Source organism: Microcaecilia unicolor, chromosome 9, assembly GCF_901765095.1.
Source record: "Microcaecilia unicolor chromosome 9, aMicUni1.1, whole genome shotgun sequence".
Lineage (NCBI taxonomy): Eukaryota > Metazoa > Chordata > Amphibia > Gymnophiona > Siphonopidae > Microcaecilia > Microcaecilia unicolor.
In genome coordinates this window covers 168756832-168774968 of record NC_044039.1, presented here as the reverse complement: position 1 = coordinate 168774968, position 18137 = coordinate 168756832, and the positions used below count along the sequence as shown (strand labels likewise).

At 44.2% G+C, this 18137-nt stretch overlaps 1 protein-coding gene across 1 annotated transcript in view; it reads right to left on the bottom strand.

Moving 5' to 3' along the window:
* SAMD4A (sterile alpha motif domain containing 4A) overlaps nucleotides 1-18137 on the bottom strand; it is a 348043-nt gene that overhangs the window by 87547 nt on the left and 242359 nt on the right. Inside the window, exon 3 of the mRNA XM_030215023.1 lies at nucleotides 17784-18047. Coding sequence (XP_030070883.1) covers nucleotides 17784-18047 — 264 coding nt within the window. The remainder of the gene's footprint in view (nucleotides 1-17783; nucleotides 18048-18137) is intronic.

Here is an 18137-nt window from a genome sequence, read left to right as displayed (position 1 = left end):
ATCCCCTCCCACCACAAAAAATGATGTTTCACAACTTTTTATTTTCACCCTCAAATGTCATACCCACCTCCCTGGCAGCAGTATGCAGGTCCCTGGAGCAGCTGTTAGGGGGTGCAGTGGACTTCAGGCAGGTGGACCCAGGCCCATCCCCCCCCCTACCTGTTACAATTGTGCTGCTTAGTCGTCCAACCCCCCCAAACCCACTGTACCCACATGTAGGTGCCCCCCTTCACCCCTTAGGGCTATAGTAATGGTGTAGACTTGTGGGCAGTGGGTTTTGAGGGGGATTTGGGGGGCTCAACACACAAGGGAAGGGTGCTATGCACATGGGAGCTCTTTTACCTTTTTTTTTTTGTTTTTGTAAAAGTGCCCCCTAGGGTGCCCGGTGCACTACGAATCCTGGCCCCTCCCACGAACAAATGCCTTGGATTTATTCGTTTTTGAGCTGGGTGCTTTCATTTTCCATTATCGCTGAAAAACAAAAACGCCCAGCTCACAAATTGTCGAATAACACATGGACGTCTATTTTATTGGAAAATACGGTTCGGTCCGCCCCTTCACGGACCTGTTCTCGGAGATAAACGCCCATGGAGATAGACGTTTTCGTTTGATTATGCCCCTCCACGCGCAGCATGGCACGATAAAGCAGAACACCTCATCCACTGAAACTGCATGAAATGTAATATTACTGTATTGGAAAAACACTGGGATCATAGTTCTAAGACAATTATGGAAAATTAAATAGGTTGTGATCACCTGGAATATTCCAATTCCAACCGACAAAAAAGCTCTCAAAAACCAGACAAAATAGTGACTATTTTGTACAACGGACAGCGAGTCAGAAGATTCTCAAGTAAGAAGTAAACCATCTTCTTTTTCCCATTTCCCTCCCCCTCCCCAGTGCAGCATCTCCCCCGTTCCCCTTTCTCCCCTAGGACATACTCTTGAGCTGGGCCTGTCTCTCTCCAAACTGCACACATTCATCTTGCTCTCCCCTCACCCCGCACATACCCTAAGCTTGACCTCTCCTTCTCCCTGCAAGACACACACCTCTGTTCTCACCCTCCCCAGAAACATCCACGAGACACACACCCATTCTATTCTTCTGCCACTCCCGGCACTGAGGCACAAACCCATCCTGCTCTTGTTCCCTCCCCCCCCCCCCCCCCCAGGAAGCAAACAAGACACATATTCCTCCATCTCTCCCCCCCCCCCCAACACATTCCCCGAAATTAAAATCCCTTTCCCTAATCCCCCAGGACCCCTGCCATGGGACATACTATTTCAAACATTTCCCTTACTCTGGAACCTAATCTGTTAACAGCAGAGGTGGAGGTAAATGGTTGCAGGTCAGGCCATGTCCTGCTCCTCCAGCACTCAAAATTGACTGAAGAATTTGACCTGCACCCTGAGCAAAGTACAAATGGGTCAATATTCAGTTACTGCATTTGTTTATAAACACTAGCTAGGAGGGGTCAAAATATATCCAGATATTCAGCACCACTATTGGTATACTGCCATTATTTCATCTGCTATCTGGATAGCAAGGACAATCTTTATCAGCTTTAAGTTAACCAGATAGCAGACTTAATATTACCACAATCTGGAAAAGTTTCAGGACCTCCTTGCACTATCCACATAGTGCAGAGGCAGTCTGCCTCTAAATAACCCAGTCAGCAGTACTTACTGTATCTGGATAGCAGATGCTTTTATCTGGATAAGCACTTTTGAATATTGACCTGAAATAGACCAGAGATGCACATCTTCCAACACTGGCATATTCCAATCAATCCAAAATAAAATATTTTTTCTAACTTTATCTGAGCATTTTTTTTCTAATCATGTTGGTTTCTGTTTTCCTTTGTCTCTGTTCTCCGCTCTCTTTCCAGGGACTGCTGTCCATTTGCTATTTTTTTCTCCCCTATGATTTTCATCCACTCCTCCCTTACTTCTACCTCTGAAATTGATCTTTCACTTTCAGTTTTTCCATGTCTTCCATTTCTGCCTTCCTCCTCAACCTTCAGTCCTCCATCTCCTTTTTATATTTCACCTATCAGTTTTCCATCTCCTTCCAAGACTATCAATAATCCTCTCCCTAGTCCTCCCATTCCCTCTAACTCCTTCCCCAGCCTCTTATTCCCTTCTATCTTTCACCCACTCCTCCTTCTCCCCCTACTTATATCAACCCTATTCACTCCATTCTCAGCCATTATCCACTGTCTCTCGCTCCTTCACCAACCCCAGCTCTTCTCTGTCAGTCTTCCTCTACAGTACCTTTCTTCTGTCTCTTATCCCTACCCATTTCCAACTGTCCCCTTTACTACCTCCTCAACTTCTCCTTCCACACATCTTTTTGCCACCCCCTCATAGTTTCTCTCATATGGATCCCCCAAAGTGCATCTCCCACCTCTTCACCTTTCTCCTTCCTTCAGTGCAGCATCCCACTTTTCCTCTTTCTCTGCCTCCTTTTTCTCTTTCATCCAATATAGCATCTCCCCCTTTACCCTTTTGTCCCCCAAATTGCACCTCTCCCTCTTTCCCCTTTCTTCCTCTCCCAAGTGTAACATTCTTCCCTTTTCCTCTTTCTTCTTCTCTCCCAGTGCAACATCTCCTTTTTACCCTTTCCACCTCCCCCAGTGCACCATCTCTCCTCTTTTCCATTTTCCCTCCCACTGTGCAGCATCCTCCCTTTCTCTATCCATCCCAGTGCAGCATCCCCTATTTCCTCTTCCCCCACCCCAGCACAGCATCTCCCCTTTTTACCTCTCTCCCTCCCTTAGTGCAGCATCTCTCTCCTTTGCAGGTCTCTTTCAACTGAAAGAAAGCTCTGGAACAAGAGGGTGTAAAATGAAATTGAAAGAGGATAGACTCAGAAAGTAATCTAAGGAAATACTTCTTTACAGAAAGGGTCGTGGATGCGTGGAATGACCTTCCAGTAGAGGTGGTGGAGGTGAGGACTATATCTGAATTCAATAAAACTTGGGACAGGCATGTGGGATCTCTCAGGGAAAGGAAGAGATAGTGGATGATATGGATGGGCAGACTGGATGGACAATATGGTCTTCATCTCCTGTCAATTTCCATGTTTCTATTCCCCTTTTCCTCCAATAAAGCATCTCCCCATTTCCGCTTTCTCCCCCCCCCCCCCAAGTGCAGCATTTCTCTTTTTCCCCTTTCTCCCTCCCCCAAGTATAGCATCTCTCCCTTTTCTCCTTTCTCCCTGTCCCCCAGTACAGCACCTGACCCTTTTCTCCATTTCCCTCCCCCCAGTACAACATCTTTCCTTTTGTCCTCTTTGTATCCTCTCTAGTGAAGCATCTCTCGTTTTACCATTTATATCCCGAGTGAAGCATCTCCCCCTTCCCCCTTTCTCCCTGCAGTGCAGCATCTCATCCCTTTTCTCCCCTCAGTCCAGCATTTCCTGCTAACCTCCTCTCTCTTCTCAAATCCAGTATCTCCCTCTCAGGTACAGTAGTAACACAAACCCCAGCTTTTTGTCTGCTTAGATGTCCTTCTCAGGTCCCAGCCACAGAATGAGACAGTTATAAACTGCTTCTTCATTTCCAGTATGTGGGTAGAGCCTTAAAAGAAAAGATGCACCTTGGAAGTAAAGCATTTAATTAGAGCAGCATGTTGTTGCTGCAACCTGGGAAAGAATTCTAAGAAGCAAATTAAAAAAAAAAAAAAAGATGGCGTTTGTGCATGTCTGCCCTTCTGCTGCTGAAGGTTGTGCTGTTTCTCTTCCTGCCACTGGGATTTATTCCATCCTTCTTCCTGCCATCTACTCTTGCACTGTTCTTTAGAAAGACAGTGGATAATGGCTGGGACAGAAGGACAGAAATAGGGGGAGGAGGGGTGTGGGTGAAAGACAGAAGGATATTCAGTTGGGCTCCTCTGCTGCCACTGCCGTTGCCCTGCTAGCAGATTGCACACTGGGTTGCGCCAGATCTAATTTTGCAACTGAAATACACGTCGACCTCATAAAATGTAGATGTTGGCACTTCATACCAGTTCCACATAAAGCACAAGTGTCACCTATTCTTTTTATGGACTTGGGTTTTCGAGGAATGGTAGAGGGGGCTGTCTAATTACTTTTCTGGTATTAAAAACTGCCTCAAAATGCAAAGCTTAGAGTTTTGAGCATTTGCTGTTAATTGGCTCCTCTTGGATGACCAGGTTTGCAAAATTAAACATTTAAGTGTCATCATCATCCTTAATCTTTTTAATATCTTTAGTTTCTTGATTTATTTTTGCTGGTGTGATCGCATCAACACCTCTGCACATGAGCTGCCACAGTCCCGTAGGTCTAAAATTTGGCAGGGTTGGTCTAACTACTACTGTTTCCAGTAGTTTCACTTTATTTTTTCAGGGTAGATTTTATAGGAAATAGTAGCAGAACATATCTATGTATCTCTATTTAAAATCAGTTGCATCACACCATAGTTTTACTCATCTTTCTTGGTTCCTCAACTCTAGAGGAGTAGGGTGTCCACAAGTAGGGTTACCATATGGCTCCAGAAAAAAGAGGATAGATTGAACCTCTGGAGATATATGGTAACCCTATCCACAAGAGTACTTTTCACTGGCTTTATAATCTGCATTAAGACCAACAAAGAAGATTCCCTGTTCATGGCAAAACAATTCATCTACTTCCAGACATATAATTTGGATCCAAAGCTTTTTGGGACTGCCAACTGGCCAGTATTCAGGTGACTTGGCATTTTTTTTTTTTCAAGCAAGGCCAGTTGCTGATACAAGTTCAAAATCAACAATGTTAGAGCTGGTTTTGAAATGCCACTCCTTTTGCTTGCCAGCTATGCTAAAGTGTATATAGTCGGCAGTCAGGAGGTCCACAACAAACTTGAATGAAAGGCAGCAGAATCAAGCAGCTCCTTTTCTTCTGCTCCTCCTCTTTTCCTGTCTCCATACAGCTCCCAGTTGCCATGGAGACAGAAAGGGGCAGGGAACTCTCTCCAGCTCCTCCTCCCCTTTTGTTTCCAATATAGCTCCCTAGTTCCATGGGGACAAAAATGGTCAGGGCATCCTCTGAAGCTTTTCTTCCCCTCCTGTCTCCAAATGGCTCCCTAGAGCGGTGGAGCTACAATCGCCTTGGTAGCTCTCAACATCCCTAACTCCCAATTTGTTCTGAAACTTTTCCGCAAAGGTCCTTTGCTGTTAGAAACAACATACCAGAGGAGGTGCATGAGTCTTTACTACTACTGTCAGCACTTTAGGGACTGGATTTGCCTTTGATAAGGCTAAGGAGTCTCATACTAGATAATTTCCCAGATAAGTCCCCTCCCCCTTTCTTAAAAAACAGAAGAATTTTAGAACAAAATATTTATTTATTTATTGGGATTTAACTACCTTTATAAAGAGATTCACCCAAGGTGCTCTAGTTTTTCACCTGTTGCTAAAGTAATGGCTGCCCTCCCACATGAACAACAAAAAAGGGGGATCCAAATAAAGGTCACCAACCCAGAAGAAAAGTTCCTTAATCTTTTATTGAGTTATGCAAACCAAATACCCAATATCACCATGTTTCAAAAACATCTTCATCAGGGGTATGACTGTTAGACATCTTGGCGGCTTGTGATACAATACAAAATGCAAAGCAAAACAAAACAGGAAAGTAGCCTCTATATGAGTCCAAAGAGAGCAGAAGAGTAATGGATAACACACTGACTTCCATATGGGAAGTATCGAAACAAATATATTTTATTGAGGCACCAGATAAAGACCCAACATGGTTGAAAAGTCTGGGACTGTTTTTCCTCATTTCTATCTCACTGGGTGTTCTGTGTGCAAGTGAAGAAAGAGTATTCAGTTTGGAACAAGCTTATTTCAGGGGTTCCACAAGGCTCTGCTCTTTCTTCTGGTTCTTTATATTTGTCACGGTCTTACCGTGACTCGGACCTCAGGATCGCACAGATGACAGGCTCGGAGGAAGTGGCTGCCTGGACTGCACTGGCAGCGTGTGGCAGGAAGAAGTCTCCACTCTTGCGTCATGGGACCTGTTGACCATCCCTGTGCACGCGGGATGAAATCAGATGCTGACAGAGGAGCAGCACTTAACCCCTCCGGTCTTCTGCCTAGACGCTCTTGCGTTGTTAGCCGCCCTAGCTGCTGTCTTGCTCCTGTGGGTCTTGAGATGCCTTTGCTGCTTGTGAGAGAGGATTCCAGTAAAGCCTTGCTTGTTCAGAGAGTGGGTTCCTGTAAATGCTTTGCTTTCTATGTGAGTGGGTTCCAGCGAAGTGTCTTGCTGCTTGGGTGAGTCGGTCCAGTTCAAGTCTTGCTTCTTGTATGAACAGGTTCCCGTACAAGCCTTGCTTCTTGTATGAGTGGTTTCCGGCCCCGCATTTAGCTTCTTGTGTGACTGGAGCCCGTAATACTATCTGTGCTTTATTTTCTGGCTGCTGCAGCTGCTTCTCTCCTCTGCTTGTGTGGATTCAGTACCCTTGTGCCTTATTTTGGGACTGCCTTCCAGAACCTGACTTTCTACTAGAGCCGATCCATTTTTACCCTTGTTGAGTCCCAGTAGGATTCAGTCTATGCCTTCACTATGAATCAAGGGCTCAGTATCTGGAAACATAACAATTTTTAAGATTCTTTCTGATTTAGGGGTACAATGAAGACTGCATGCTGATGACATACAATTCCTCTTTTCTGTCAATGGAAGCCCAGCTGATACTTTGGATTGTTTCCAAATGAATAAGATTATAAAAAGGCACTTTCTATTTTAATTATTTCATTATTATTAATATTCTCTTTGGTGTTCACGGAAGAAAATCCTAGAAGACTGTGGTGGGCTGCCGAGGGTATATCTGGGAATGGAGTGGATATTGCACTGTTTATAGAAGAAAGCGTTTATAAACAACTTGAAAATCTGAAAGTGGATAAAGCTATGGGGCTGGACAGGACACATCCCAGGATACTTAGGGAACCCAGAGAAGTCCTGGTGGGACCTTTTAAGGATTTATTTAATAGAGACCAGAAAGGTTCTATGGGATTAGAGATAAGCGGATATGGTCCCTCTTCACAAAAATGGGACAAGGAAGAAGTGGGAAACTAAATGTCGGTAAGCCTCACGTCGGGGGTAGGAAAAATAATAAAGTCACTGCTGAAAAAAAAGATAGTTAACTTTCTAGAATCCAATGGGTTGCAGGATCTGAGGCAACTATGTTACCATGTAACTTTCCAGCTCATTTTCGAAAGAGAAGGGCACCCATCTTCCGACACAAATCAGGAGATGGCCGGCCTTCTCCTAAGCCCGGCCAAATCGGTATAATTGAAAGCCAATTTTGGCCGTCCTCAACTGCTTTCTGTCGCAGGGACAGCCATAGTTCAAGGGGGCATGTTGGCAGTGTACCGAAGGCGGGGCGGGGGCGTGGTTAACAGATGGCCGTCCTCGGCCGATAATGGAAAAAAGAAGGCCGGCCCTGACGAGCATTTGGCTGACTTTACTTGGTCCCTTTTTGTTCACGACCAAGCCTTGAAAAGGTGCCCGAACTGACCAGATGACCACTGGAGGGAATCGGGGATCACCTCCCCTTACTCCCCCAGTGGTCACCAACCCCCTCCTACCCAAAAAAACTAATTAAAAACATTTTTTCCAGCCTCTATGCCAGCCTCAAATGTCATTCCCAGCTCCATCACAGCAGTATGCAGGTCCCTGGAGCAGTTTTGTAGTGGGTACTGCAGTGCACTTCAGGCAGGCGGATCCAGGCCCATCCCCCCCACCTGTTACACTTGTGGTGGTAAATGGGAGCCCTCCAAAACCCACCCAAACCCACTGTACCCACATCTAGGTGCCCCCCTTCACCCTTTAAGGGCTATGGTAGTGTTGTACAGTTGTGGGTAGTGGGTTTTGGGGGGTTTGGGGGGGGCTCAGCACCCAAGGTAAGGGAGCTATGCACCTGGGATCAATTTGTGAAGTCCACTGCAATGCTCCCTAGGGTGCCCGGTTGCTATCCTGGCATGTGAGAGGGGACCAGTGCACTACGAATGCTGGCTCCTCCCACAACCAAATGGCTTGGATTTGGACGTTTTTGAGATGGCCGTCCTCAGTTTCCATTATAGGCGAAAACCGAGGTCAGCCATCTCTAAGGTCGACCTAAATGTTGAGATTTGGGCGTCCCCGACCGTATTATCGAAACGAAAGATGGCCGCCCATCTTGTTTCGATAATACGGGATGTCCCGCCCCTTTGCCGGGGTGCCCTTAAAGATGGGCACCTAGTTCGATTATGCCCCTCCACGTAAGTCTAAGTGCTTTGAAAATATGCTGTATTACTATTATTAATATTATGGACAGGTGAGTTTGTTCATCACTGTTTTAGAACAGTTGTGTATTTCAATGAATAGAAATGTTTTTATTTTCTGTTTCATTTGGTTGTGCTTATTAGCAATTATATGGTCTGTAGTTGTTGGGTAGTTGAAGGAGAAAACAGACTATGAGATTTTAATGGTTAGCATAGCTTGAAATGTAAGAACATTGCAGAATTTTTTTTAAAATTTTGAATGCTACCCCTGATGAAGACGTTTTTGCATGATTCAATAAAAGACTGAAGAACTGGGTTGGTGACAATTATTTGGACCCCCCTTTTTTGTCATTCATCTGATGTGGTTCTTCACCTCTCATGTTTGTTTGTCCTCCCACATGAGGCATATTTGAATTTAGCAGCTCATGGGCAGCACTGCTCCACTGACCTTTCTTCTCGGAGATGAAGTCACTCCTACTAGCCAAGACAGATACTATTTTCAGCTCATAATTTTGAAGGTAACTGAGGAGTCACATAATGCTGTTATTCTGAAATGAAATTACCAAAACAAAGGGACGAGTATTCCACCTGTCTATTTGATAACTTCCTGTAGCGGCCTGTCATAAGGGCAGAAACACTGACTCATGTTTCTCCAATTAAAAGCTCATGCAAATAGTAGTTCATACCCTTTTTGGACATTTGGTGCAAACTACATTAGTTTTGACACAGTTCTGATCCATACAGAAATTGTTCAGTGCATAGTATCTGTCAGACATAAACATGCAGTCAGTTTATCATTCTGGGCAACTTCACCGTACTTCTGATCAGCTATTGCTCTAAAAATAGTGACAAGACAGCTTTTTAAATCTAAGAAAGGATAGAAATATAAATAAGATTTCAACCAGGCCATTAAGCAATCTCTAAACCATAGAGTACAGTTCTCATTCTTCTTTCTCTCAAATGAATCTCAAATGCATTCCCAGTTTACATTCAATTGCTTGATTTTTTTTAAGTGCTTTTTTATTTTACAATATACCTCAAATGCTTTTGAATCTTAATAGGAAACCAATTTCATACCAATGTCAGGGAAACCAAAGCAAGGAATGCACTGCACAAGACAAAAACCTAAAAATAGAACTGGTGAGACACTGTCTAAATTCTTCTGACTAGTGCCAAAAGCAACATCTGCCGACATGTCCCAAACTATATTCACTTTAGCACAGACACTATTAACCACTCCTGAGGTCAGATAAGCACAAGTTGAATCTTGCTCAAAAACCATTCCATAAAAATTGGTACATGCCACAATGGAATTGATTAATGTAGGTAGCCATTCATGTAAAGAATGACAAAATGGATACCTTCCAATTGGCACTTTAGATCCTCTTTTTTTGACGCAGATGGTAACAACCACATTCAAGAAGAAAAGGTAGGGCCTTAGTCCTTTTAGACCTCACACCAGATGATGACCTAGGAACACTGCCATGAAACTGGAGCTTCCAGGGCCAGACTGAAATGTGCTAATTATTACTACTACTACTATTTAGCATTTCTATAGCGCTACAAGGCTTACACAGCGCTGCACAAACATAGAAGAAAGACAGTCCCTGCTCAAAGAGCTTACAATCTAATAGACAAAAAATAAAGTAAGCAAATCAAATCAATTAATGTGTACAGGAAGGAGGAGAGGAGGGTAGGTGGAGGCGAGTGGTTACAAGTCAAAAGCAATGTTAAAGAGGTGGGCTTTCAGTCTAGATTTAAAGGTGGCCAAGGATGGGGCAAGACATAGGGGCTCAGGAAGTTTATTCCAGGCGTAGGGTGCAGTGAGACAGAAGGCGCGAAGTCTGGAGTTGGCAGTAGTGGAGAAGGGAACAGATAAGAAGGATTTATCCATGGAGCGGAGTGCACGGGAAGGGGTGTAGGGAAGGACGAGTGTGGAGAAATACTGGGGAGCAGCAGAGTGAGTACATTTATAGGTTAGTAGAAGAAGTTTGAACAGGATACGAAAATGGATAGGGAGCCAGTGAAGCGACTTGAGGAGAGGGGTAGTATGAGTAAAGCGACCCTGGCGGAAGACGAGACGGGCAGCAGAGTTTTGAACCGATTGGAGAGGGGAGAGGTGACTAAGTGGGAGGCCAGCAAGAAGCAGATTGCAGTAGTCTAAACGAGAGGTGACAAGGGTGTGGAAGAGGGTTTTGGTAGAGTGCTCGGAAAGAAAGGGGCAGATTTTATGGATGTTGTAAAGAAAGAAACGACAGGTCTTGGCGATCTGCTGGATATGATCAGAGAAGGGGAGAGAAGAGTCAAAGATGACCCCAAGGTTTCGAGCTGAGGAGACAGGGAGAATGAGAGAACCATCAACAGAAATAGAAAACGGGGGGAGTGGGGAGGTGGGTATGGGGGGAAAAATGAGAAGCTCGGTTTTGGTCATGTTTAAATTCAGGTGGTGTTGAGACATCCAGACAGCAATGTCAGACAAGCACGCTGAAACTTTGGTTTGGATGCAAGGTGAGATATCAGGGGTAGAAAGGTAGATTTGGGAGTCATCAGCATAGAGATGGTAGAAAAAGCCATGGGATGAGATTAATGAACCAAGGGAAGAAGTGTAGATAGAAAAGAGGAGGGGACCAAGAACAGAACCCTGAGGTACGCCGACAGGCAGAGGGATAGAAGTAGAAGAGGATCCACCAGAGTGAACACTGAAGGTGCGGAGGGAGAGGTAGGAAGAGAACCAGGAAAGGACAGAGCCCTGGAATCCAAGTGAGGACAGGGTATTGAGGAGTATGCTGTGATCGACAGTGTCAAAAGCAGCGGAAAGATAAAGAAGAATGAGGATGGAAAAGAGACCTCTGGATTTAGCCAGTAATAGGTCATTGGAGACTTTAGTAAGCGCAGTTTCGGTTGAGTGGAGAGGGCGAAAACCAGATTGTAGTGGGTCAAGAATAGCATGTGAGGACAGAAAATCAAGGCAGCGGCGGTGAACAGCACGCTCAAGTAATTTGGAGAGAAAGGGAAGGAGGAAGATGGGTCGGTAATCAGAGGGACAAGTAGGGTCGAGTGAAGGCTTCTTAAGGAGAGGTGTGACCACAGCATGTTTAAAGGCAGCAGGGACAGTCGCAGTGGAAAGTGAGAGGTTGAGAATGTGACAGATAAAAGGAATAAGAGCAGGAGAGATGGCATTAAGAAGGTGGGTGGGAATGGGATCAGAGGAGCAGGTGGTACATTTTGAGGGAGGAAGGAGAAGTGTAGTTTCCTCAATAGTAACTTCAGGAAAGGAGGAAAGGGAATGAGGGGGAGGAGAGAGAGGGGAACGGACTAGTGGAGGGAGAGGTGGCGAGGTAGAGAATGCAAGGTTTATCTTTTGAACCTTGTTGTGAAAGAATTCAGCAAGGGTCTGAGGAGATAATGAAGGGGGAGTTGGGGGAGGGGGCACCTTGAGGAGAGAGTTCAATGTGGTGAAGAGAAGTCGAGGGTTAGAGCCAAGAGAGTTGGTCAGTTGGATATAATAATCCTGTTTGGCACATAAAAGAGCAGATTGGAAGGAGGTCAGCATGAACTTAAAGTGTAAGAAATCAGCAAGGGCCCCAGATTTCCGCCAGAGGCGTTCGGCGGAGCGGGTACAGGAACGTAGGTAGCGGATATTAGAAGTCAGCCAAGGCTGGGGTTTTGTACGCCTGATAGGGCGGGTCATCAAAGGTGCAAGAGTGTCTAAGGCAGAGGATAGAGTATTGTTGTAAGAAGAAACAGCCTCGTTGACAGACGTAGATGGTGCCACAGTAGAGAGGAGGTTTGAAACATGGGAGGATAGAGATGAAAGGTCAATATCGTGAAGATTCCTAGATAAATTAGATAAGATAGGACGGGACTAGGAGGGAGGAGATTTAAGTGTGAAAGTTATAAGATGGTGATCAGAGAGGGGAAGATCAGAAGAAAGGAAACTAGAGGGTGGACAGTTGGAGGAGAAGATGAGATCAAGACAGTGACCATTTTGATGAGTGGGGGAGGTGGAGCATAGTTGGAGATTAAAGGAGGATGTTAAAGCGAGTAACTTGGAAATATCTGAAACCATGAGATGACTTCAGAAAAGACAGTATACCTGGACAATCTCAAAAAAGCATCACTGCTGTTCTCATGTTCACACAGGCTTTCACCTCTTCTGGTCATTATATAGGACTCAATTCTGTAAACGGCGCCCAAATTTGGGCACCCAAAAAATGCATGCTGAGCACTGATCTATAAATGATGCTCCTAGCTGGGCACCGTTTTCTGAGTAGCGCTTGGTGCCGGGATCAGTGCCCAATTCTGGATGCAAGGATTTACACCAGCTGATCCCTGGGGTAAATCCCCATGCCTAAATTACACATGGATCCCCCGAATTCTATAACATTGCAAGCAAATCCTAGAAATGCTCCTGACCCACCCATGCCCCTCCCATGGCTACGCCCCTTTTTGAATCCATGCGGAAAAATGTATGTATACATCTTTATAGAATAGCAACTATAAAGTGGCGCATGTAAATTCCAATTATTGCCAATTAGCTCCAATAATTGATTGTTGGCTCCCATTATTGGTGCTAATTGACTCGTTAAGCAATTAAATTGCATGCTTAATTTGGGAGTGTGCCCAAATTTGCAAGCATAATTTTGATTGCTATCCCTGAATTCTATATAGGGTGCCTAGCGTTCTGCGCCAAAATCCAAGTGGATTCTATAAAACCGTGCGTATCTTAATCAGTGTTGTTAACAGCACTTAACAAGCAATAATGAGCAATAATTGACAATAATTAGAATTTACATGCACAAATCTCTAAGCATTTAATGCAGAGCACCTAAATTTTAATGCGTGCAGGCAAAAGGGGTGTGGTTATAGGTGGGGAAATGGGCATTTTTGGGTGTTCTAAAATTTACGCAAGTAGTTATAGAATATGGATCAGTGCGCCTAAATCCATGTGCTGGGATTTACACCATGTTTTCATTGGTGTAAATGGACATGCGTAGTTTTAGGTACTGCGATATCAACTAAATGTAGTTTATATACTGTGCCTAAATCTAGGCATTGCTTAGGCAGAAATGCTTTCTGCACAGATTTTTTAGGCGCCTTATATAGAATCTCCCCCCTATATATATATATATATATTGAATTAGGGGGTATATCAGGATTCTACACCTTAGCATCTGGACATCTGTTAATTATAAGAACAAGATAATCTCCCATAACCTGCTGAAACTGAGGATAAAATATTCTGGTTGAAGTCACAGTTCTTAAATCTACATCTCATGCTATCTTAAATCAGTAGTACTTCAGCATACAATATTCACAGTTTGCTGAAATGCTGCCACAAACATTTATTAAATTAATGTACAGTACAAATAACACACCCTTCTGCAAGTATGATTTTTTACATTCACAGTTAATTTCTACACTCTGAGACTCCATGGCAGAGACCAGTAAGAGCTTCTAGGGAGCACACCACTTTGATTGACTGGGCAGAGGGAGTTAAATTATTGCTGAGGGAAGAAAAATCAGTTTCTCACACACCTTAACCACCGATTTGCAGAAATAAAAATTCTATCAATATGTTTTCATGAAGACGTGCATAGTACTATATTTTTGTACTTTACACCCTGGGGAGAGACATTTTAGCATTGCCAGGTTTCAATTCAGATTTGCTGAGCTGCTTCTTTTGGGACTAAGTGGCCTAGTGGTTAGAGCGCTGGTCTTGCAATCCAGAGGTGGCCAGTTCAAATTCCACTGCTGCTCTTTGTGATCTTGGGCAAGTCACTTAACCCTCCATTGCCTCAGGTACAAACTTAGATTGTGAGCCCTCCTGGGACAGACTGCAGGGGCGTAGCCAGACAGCAGATTTTGGGTGGGCCTAGGCAAGAAGTGGGTGGGCACCAAATGTTCTCTCCCCCACCCCTACACCAAAAAAATATCTCAGCTGGTGGGAAAACGCTTCTCTCCAGTCTCCACGCTGAAAACTGAGCATGCAAAGGTGCCAGTATTGTGGAGAGCAGCATTTTCATTACCATGTGCTACTGTTGGATGGGCCTGAGCCCTAAGTGGGTGGGCCCTGGCCCACCCAGGCCCACCTGTGGCTACGACACTGGGACAGAGAAATATCCACAGTACCTGGTTGTAACTCACCTTGAGCTACTACTGAAAAAGGTGCGAGCAAAATCTAAATAAATAATGTAAAGAATGTTTACAGCTCCTATAGATTATATACGATTAGCATTGACGTGTGAGCTCCTACTTCATCTTAAGCCAATATTAAGCCACCTTCAGAGGCCTGCTCCAACAGCATCACTTGGTCTAGAAGGGTAAAATCTTTATAAAATCTAATAGTTTTCAACCCAGTCCACAGGACATACATATACATGAGGTAGATTTCCTTATAATGGAGGCCATGCATGCAAATCTCTTTCATACTTATTTACTTTGGATATTCTAAAAAACAAACTGGCTGGGTATGTCTTGAGGACTAGGTTGAGACCCCACTGGTTTAATCAATTATATTTTAGAAAGAAATCCTATTGCACGCCCATTTAATTGTTAATAAATGGATTACAGAGTGTGCTGTATGTGTGTTTATGTTGAATAAACCACTTTTTGGGCTGTGTTCCAAAATAATTTTATGGAAGTAATTCTTTCTTGAAAAAGACCCTTTACTATATTAAACGAATTAAAAGAGAGAAAATCTTATTACTCAAACTGATTATGTACAACTAAGGGAGGAAGGAAGGAAGGTCTATTGAAGTCTAATATCATAATTTTATGATGGCACTCTGATACAATACAGACAGAATAACTAACTCACTGTATTCAAGATTCGTCATGTAGCCCATTTAATCTGTTTTAAGGAGTTCTTCTAATTCTGTGCCTGTGGTAAATTTCTTTGACAAACGAAGTCTACGGCGTTCACAGAAAGGATGTTGTATTTAATTAATGTCACGTATGCAACACTTTCATTACAAATTAATTTCTAAATAAATAATGGATCTGTCTATAAAGGGTGGGTTACCTTGTTAGAAAAAGAGAGTCTTAATTATAAGTGGTAGACAAACACGTTATGTATTTATTAAAGTACAAGGAAATTCGGTGATAATCATTATCTTGTCAACATGATTTGGGGGTAATTCTATAACTGGGCACCTGGCAGGAACCTATTCTATAAAAGAATGTAGGTGCGCACTTTCCTTTACAGCAGGGGCACTCAGAGGGGCACCCAGGCCAGTCCGGTTTTCAGGACATCCCTAATGAATATGCATGAATAAAATTTGCATTTAATGGAGGTGATAAGCATGCAAATCGCTCTCATACATATTTATTACATATTTATTAGGGATATTCTGAAAACCTGACTGGCATGTGGACCTCCAGAACAAGGTTGAGTACCCCTGTCTTACACAATACAAGTGTGACTGTAAAAATATGAGCCTACTGTTTAGGTGTGAGCGATACATTGCAATCTTCACTATTCTATAAATTATTTTATTTTTGTTACATTTGTACCCTGTGCTTTCCCACTCATGGCAGGCTCAATGTGGCTTACATGGGGCAATGGAGGGTTAAGTGACTTGCCCAGAGTCACAAGGAGCTGCCTGTGCCTGAAGTGGGAATTGAACTCAGTTCCTCAGGACCAAAGTCCACCACCCTAACCACTAGGCCACTCCTCCACAAATTATGTGTGTAAAAATGTGATTCCCACTCATGCTCTGCCCAGACTCAGACTATGTATAGGGCTATCTGTAAAATATGCTTCAGGGGGCCCTTTTACTAAGCTTTGTTAGGCGCTAATTTGCCCCTAATGCAGCAAAAAATGGAGTACCTCAGGACATGCTCAGGTATCCTGTGGTAACACTGAAATCTGTGCTCACTAAAAAAGTTTGCACTTTTTTAGAAGGCAAGTCATGGGCAGAGAGTGGGTGTTCCTGAGCTAACCATCTTCATTACTGATTACTAACTGGTTAGCGCACGGATAACGCAGGAACACTGGCTCTAAGTGATCATGCAGTAATTTTTAAAAATGACTACACGCTAATGGCCATTAATGTAAAAAATAGAAAAAAGGCATTTTTACAGGTATGGTAAAAATGGCCTCAACATGCAGGAAAGACCCGCCTAAGGGTTTGCAAATGCCACTTTTTACCACAGCTTACTAAAAGGACCCTCATGTAGGCAGAATTTTACCATATACACGTGTATGTGCACAAATATATATGTATATACCATTATTCTAATGAGATATATAACTATTAGCATGTATGTTATACAATTACCCTCTTTCTGTGCAACGGTGTAATACGGAAATATATGATTACTCGCTTGCATTGCTGTTATACTATATGGCAGTGGTTCTCAGGACACACCCTGGAATCTGGTTTTCAGGTTATTGATAATGAATATACATGAGACATCTCAGCATACACTGCAGGCAGCCCATGCAAATCAATCTCATGAATATTCATTATGGAGACCATGAAATCCAGTTTGGCTGGGTGTGTCCACAGGGGCGTAGCCAGACCTCGGCGGGAGGGGGGGCCAGAGCCTGAGGTGGGAGGCACTGTTTAGCCGCCTCCTCTGCCGCCGACCGCACCCCCCGCCACTTTGGAGCCCCCCCGCCGCCACAACTGCAACCCCTCCGCCGTCACAGCCCGCTCGCCCCCTGCCCCACCGCCACATCAGGTACCTTGTTTGCTGGCAGCGTCCTGCATGGGGCTATATGCACAGTGCAGGACGTAAGGCGTCAGAAACAGATGATCACACAAAGAAGGCGCCAGAGTCGACCGGCGCTGAAGAAGACTCTTCAGCTGGCGGAGATTGGGGACCCCCACCAGCAAACAAGGTACCTGATGCGTCGGTGGGGCAGGGGGGCGGGCAGCGGCGGGGTCAAATGTAGAGGGGGGCCAGGGTGTAATCTGTGGTGGCCCATGCCCCCGTGGCCCCACGTAGCTATGCCCCTGGTCCCGACTAGGTTGAGAACCACTCCTATATAAGCATAAAGGGCAAGATTCAGTAAAGGCACTTACATTTAGGCACCAGGAAAAATCCAGGCTAAGCACTATTCTTTAAAGGTTTTTCCAGGCTGAGCATCCCTTATAGAATGGTGCTTAGAGCGGATTCCTGCACCCAATTTTGAGTGCAACAACTTACACATTCTTAAACCTGGTGCGCAAGTTGGATGCATAACTCTGGTATTCTATAACACTACGCCTAAATTTTTGGGAACACCCCTGACCTGCTCATGCCCCTCCCATGGCCACATCTCTTTTGGATTGCATGTGAGATAATTCAAGAGTGCAGTGTTAAGGAATACTGTGTAGGCAGATCTGTATGCAAATCCAAATTAGTGTCAACGTCAATAACTGATAGGTGACACCTCGATAACTCATTAATTTGCATGCACATCTGCTCTGCATGCCCAAAATTGGGCACCTGACTTTGGACAACCTATCTAAAATACAGGGGGAAAAATGGCCGGTGTAGAATCTGCTTACTCTGGGAATCTCATTTTCACTCACCTTTCATACCACTACCTTCTTCTTGGAATGTGTTGCGAGCAGCAGACTGATCTTCTAAATGTTCACTCCCACCACTTCCTGAAGAGGCTATACTGCTTTGTGGAGACAGGGGGGCATGATCGGAAGGGATGCACTGAGGTCCTCTGGCTCGTAAGTCCTCATGAGACATCCATCCATGTCCTAGAGGCTGGTTTGGCACATTCATGGGTGGGGTAAGGGACACAGATCGTTTCAAAGGGCTGTGGTGGGTCTGGCCTGAGAGAACTGAAAAAAATAAAATTGAACAAATTATTCCAATAGTCCTGGGATATGGTAGAACCCCAAAATGACTACACCACCAAATTATGCTGGATG